Genomic DNA, 4,643 nt, shown 5'->3' with positions numbered 1-4,643 from the left:
AGACCTCGGCTAGCTCACATGGTTATAGGAACTGCCGAACCCCAAATCCCTGGGTCAGAGAGCAGGCTGGAGACCTCGGCTAGCTCACATGGTTACAGGAACTGCCGAACCCCAAATCTGTAGTTCAGGTGGAAGGCTGGGGGCCTCAGCTAGCTCCTAGGGTGGCGGTGGTTGGTAAGTGCCATCAAGTTGGTTCCAACTCGTAGCAACCTTGCATAGGGTTTCCGAGGAGCAGCTGGTGAGCTTGAAATGCCCACTTTGTGGTTCAAACTGACCTTGAGGTCGAGTGCTTATCCTGGGATTACACCAGGACTCCAGTAGGGTTGAGGGGGCAGGTGAACCCAGAATCTCAGGTCAGGTGGCAGGCCACACCCTGAAAGCAGGGCCTCTTCCAGCTTGACATTAGCTCACAGACTGAGAGGTGACTGCAGAATCATAGCCCAGCCCAGTGGACACAGCCTTGCCCATCACAAATACAGAGCATCTGAGATACAGAAAGGGGGCCTGTGGAGTGTCAGCCCCAAGACTTCTACCCATAAGACCATGAAGGGTTTGGTGTGGCGATCCTTCTAGAACTTTTGTTGTTGTTGTTTATATATGAAAATAGAAAACCAAAAAGTCTCATACATGCATGCTTCACACATGCACTTGATAAAACTGACGTTTGTCAGCAGTACTGCTGCCCCACTCCCCATGAGCCGTTGACTGTGCGTGTTCTGCAACCTCGAATGTCATCATCAGGGTCATTCCCAGAGGCAAAACCAGGACTGCAGAGAGCAGGTGGGCCAAGGCCCTCTTGCTTCAATTTTCAGCCGATTCCGTCTCATAGCAACAGGACAGGACCGAGTAGTACTGCCCCTTACAGTTTATGAAACTGTAAATCTATATTCATCTTTCTCCCAAGGAGCAGTTGGTAGGTTTGAACTGCCGACCTTGCAGTTTACACACAGCGAGCACTGGTATGTGTCTCTCACGGTCACGCTTCAGGAATCCTTGCTAGTCAGTAGTTGTCATGTCTCAAACCACCGTGATGTCACACGGTTCAACCTGCACCGCCTCACCTGCAGACTACGCCCCATCACGGTTAGGGGCCATCTTTGCCCCCAGTTGATGCTAGCAGGTGTCAGCTGTGGCTGAGTCCCAGGTGGTAAAACTAGACCCCACACTGCCAAGGAAGAGCTCAACTAGATGTGACCAAGGGGGTGCTCGTTTCTGAGAGAGTTTAGTGCGCTAAAGGCCAGACTCTGTTGATGTGCATCACTGCACCAGAAAGCAAACCAAACCCACTGCTGGCAGGTGGATTCCAACTCATGGTGACCTTGTAGGACAGAGCAGACTGATCCCTAGGGGTTCTGAGGCAGTGGGTTCCAACTGCCAACCAAAACTTAACCCACCGCACCACAGGGCACCTGTGTTGTTGTTGTTATATACCATCAAGTCAGTCTGGACTCACAGTGAGCTCATATGGTGTTTCCGAGGCTGCAAATCTCTACAGAAACCAAATGCCTCATCTTTCTCTCGTGGATTCAAACTGCCGACCCTGTGGTTAATAATCATCTAACTTGTAACCCCCTATACCACCGGGGCCCTAGCTGTCCAGTAACCTCAGCAAGAGCCAAACTCATTCAGTCTCAAGATAGAGCCAGTGAGTTGTTCCATGAGGCTGTGAGGTGTGTGTGACGCCCGCCCTCCTCCCCCTGCCCCTGGGTCTCATCAACACTGGAGGGAAATTCATCCAGCTAGGTCAGGGGTTGTGCAGTTTCCACTGTGCAGCCAACTCCAAAAAACCCTCTGAGAACTGAAAAAATAGGTAATCAGTGAGTCAGTAAAATCAGTCAGCCATCTAGCTGCAAACATCAGTACATATTCAGTTATATCCTTGGGTGCATCGAGTCCATTTCTGACTCATAGCAGCCCCATGTGACAGAGGAGAACGGCCCTATAGCATTTTCTTGGCTTTCATCTTTACAGAAACCAGTTACCTTGCTTTTCCACAGAGCCACTGCGGGGTTCAAACCACTGACTTTTCACTTAACACCCAGGTGTTTAGCTATCATGCCACCATATTGGTTTATCTTTGTCTGTACTAAACAATCAAATAGTTGGAAATATTTCCTCAGTGGTTTGAGACAATGGCTAAAGCAGAACTAATATGGTGCTGTAGGATAAGCACTGGACCCCAAAATCAGTTTGCATTGCAAGACTGGTAGTTCAAACCCACCAGCCACTCCTCAGAAACCCTATCCAGGATTGCTATGAGTCGCAACTGACTCGATGGCACTGAACAGCAATAAGAAGGCAGAGCTACATGCCCTGCCTGTGTTCAAGCATGATCACTCGTGACCAAGTTTACCCCAGCTCTTTCCTCCTCTCCCCCCCCCGCCCCCCCCAGGGAGGATTGTATGCCACACTCGGCAAAGCGGCAAGTGAGCACTCTTTCTCTCAACTGTACTTTGGAATTTTCATAGCACACTCTGGAAAAAACGAAATGGTATTCTATGATAATGACATTTTACTTCAGCTGCTCCTCGGAAACCCTATAAGAGTGGCTAAGGGTCAGAACCAACTTGGCGGCACTTAACACCAACAACAAAATGTTTTAAAGTGTGGGGGTTAACAGTGACAATCTAATACGTTAATTTCCAGGTACGAATGCCAAATGTTAACAGTGTTAGGGTTGCTAGCAATGCAAACTCAGTGAGCCTTATTTATTTATTTTTTTATGAATCTGTTTCTGCCACCTTGGTCTTGATAAATTTTTATGATAAAAACTAAAGGTTCCTCTCTTAATATTGAGGTCCATAGTATTGGAATACATGGAAAATCTGTCCAACAGCCCCTGCACAGATTATTTTATGATTCACCCCATGTGAATACCAACACAGATGAAATTTATATCTGGTGTGTAGCCTTCTTAGGATTCCGAGGATTTTTTTTTTTTTTTTAAGTTAGCATTTTCCAACTCATAGTATTGCAAAACAAGTCCTTTAGGATGGCTTAAGTTATGCCACAATCCAGTATGATGGTGGTGGTTAAGTGCCGTGGAGTCGGAACCAACTCGTAGCGACCCTATACAGGGTTCCTGAGGCTGTAAATCTTTATGGGAGCAGAAAGCCTCATCTTTCTCCCGCAGAACTGCTGGTAGTTTCGAACTGTTGACCTTGCCATTCGCAGCCCGATTCATAATCACCACGCTGCCAGAGCTTTAAAAAAACCCAAGATCTTCTTAATAGAGCCCTTAGATACATGCATCACAAATTAGCCAAAAATAAGTGATCTTTGCTGGAAAGGAAGGAGCCCTGGTGGCTTGAGACCGAAAGACCTGGCCGTCTCCTTCCATAGACATGACAACCGAGACACCCCTATGGGGCCATTCTGCTCTGTCACTTGGGGTGCACTAAGTAGGAACGGACAACCTCACCGGGGAAGATTGGCCGGTACATCCATTGAAATCCTCCAGGGTGTGATCCACTAAGAGAATGGCAGGCCAGGGCCTCACCCTGTTTCGGATGCCCATGACCGTTTCCCATTTGGCCTCCCGGGTAAGAGTGCCGGTTCTGTTTGTCTTGTGCAGACGAAGGCAGCGAGGTAGACAGCGAGATGGATGAAGAACTGGATGACCCCTCCGAGCCCCAAGCCAAAAGAGAGAAGACCGAGCTGGCCCCGGCCTTCTCCGTGGGCTGCATGCAGCCCGTCCTGGAGAGCAGCGTGCAGTCCAGTCTGCTGAGCCCCATCCACAGCGAGCACGTGGTCACCAGCACGCAGACCATCCGGCAGTGCAGTGCCACCGGCAACACCTACACCGCCGTCTAACGTAGCACCCCGCAAACCTGCTGACGTTGGGCTCCAGCGGGGCCTACGTCTGAAGGTGGACCGTTGTCAGATTCTCTCTGTGTTAAGCATTAACCTTTTTGGAGTTGTGAAATGGAATGGGTGGATGTATTTTGCCAGGTCTCTTTCTCTCTCTTTTTTTAAAGAAAAATTTTTAATGTAAACACATTATTTGCCTCTTTATAATAAGAGTTTTGGGGTTGTTTTTGGTTCTATTGCTTAGTTTCAGGTGTCCCGAAGGAGTTTTGCAACCCTTAACGTCGATGTTTTCGCTTTGCTTCTAATTAAACCGTAATTTAAATTTTTTTATTTTATTTTTATTTTTTTGTAGCTGATAACGATTTTCTTGGTGACTGTTAGTGGTCATGTATGATTTCACGTGTAAGTTTCTCCTGAGATGCACTTCGGTGAAATGTCGAGAGAAATGCATGGTTTTCATTTACACTGGAGGCATGCCCTTTGGCAGCAGATACATCCGATTTGCTTCTGAAAGGTGCTTTTTTTTTTTTTTGTTTTTTGCTTTTTTTTTTTAAAACCCCATCCCACACCCCCTCCCGGGACAGAACCATTAAGACACTATTTTGCTAACACTTTGGAGGACAGAGAGAAAATACAGAGCCAATCTGAGTACCACGCTAGAGGGCTGGGAAGGTTATCTACTCGTCTCGGCAGAACTGTGGAGCTGTGTATTTCTCGGGGTTAGAGGGACTGACAGCCACCGGAGGCGATGCGCATGCGCATGCCCCTGGCACACGTGTTGAAACCAGGCTCACAACGCAAGCTTCCGTTAAACCTTGAATCTGACCTGTGAC

The 4,643-nt window shown here is 48.0% G+C and overlaps 1 protein-coding gene across 1 annotated transcript in view; it reads left to right on the top strand.

Moving 5' to 3' along the window:
• Window positions 1-3,813, top strand: part of RFX3 (regulatory factor X, 3 (influences HLA class II expression)) — a 191,640-nt gene extending 187,827 nt beyond the window's left edge. The window contains exon 16 of the mRNA XM_006863745.1: window positions 3,575-3,813. Coding sequence (XP_006863807.1) covers window positions 3,575-3,813 — 239 coding nt within the window. The remainder of the gene's footprint in view (window positions 1-3,574) is intronic.
• The last annotated feature ends 830 nt before the right edge of the window (window positions 3,814-4,643 follow it).

This window comes from Chrysochloris asiatica, unplaced genomic scaffold (assembly GCF_000296735.1).
Source record: "Chrysochloris asiatica unplaced genomic scaffold, ChrAsi1.0 scaffold00056, whole genome shotgun sequence".
Lineage (NCBI taxonomy): Eukaryota > Metazoa > Chordata > Mammalia > Afrosoricida > Chrysochloridae > Chrysochloris > Chrysochloris asiatica.
This window is presented reverse-complemented; position numbering and strand designations above follow the sequence as displayed.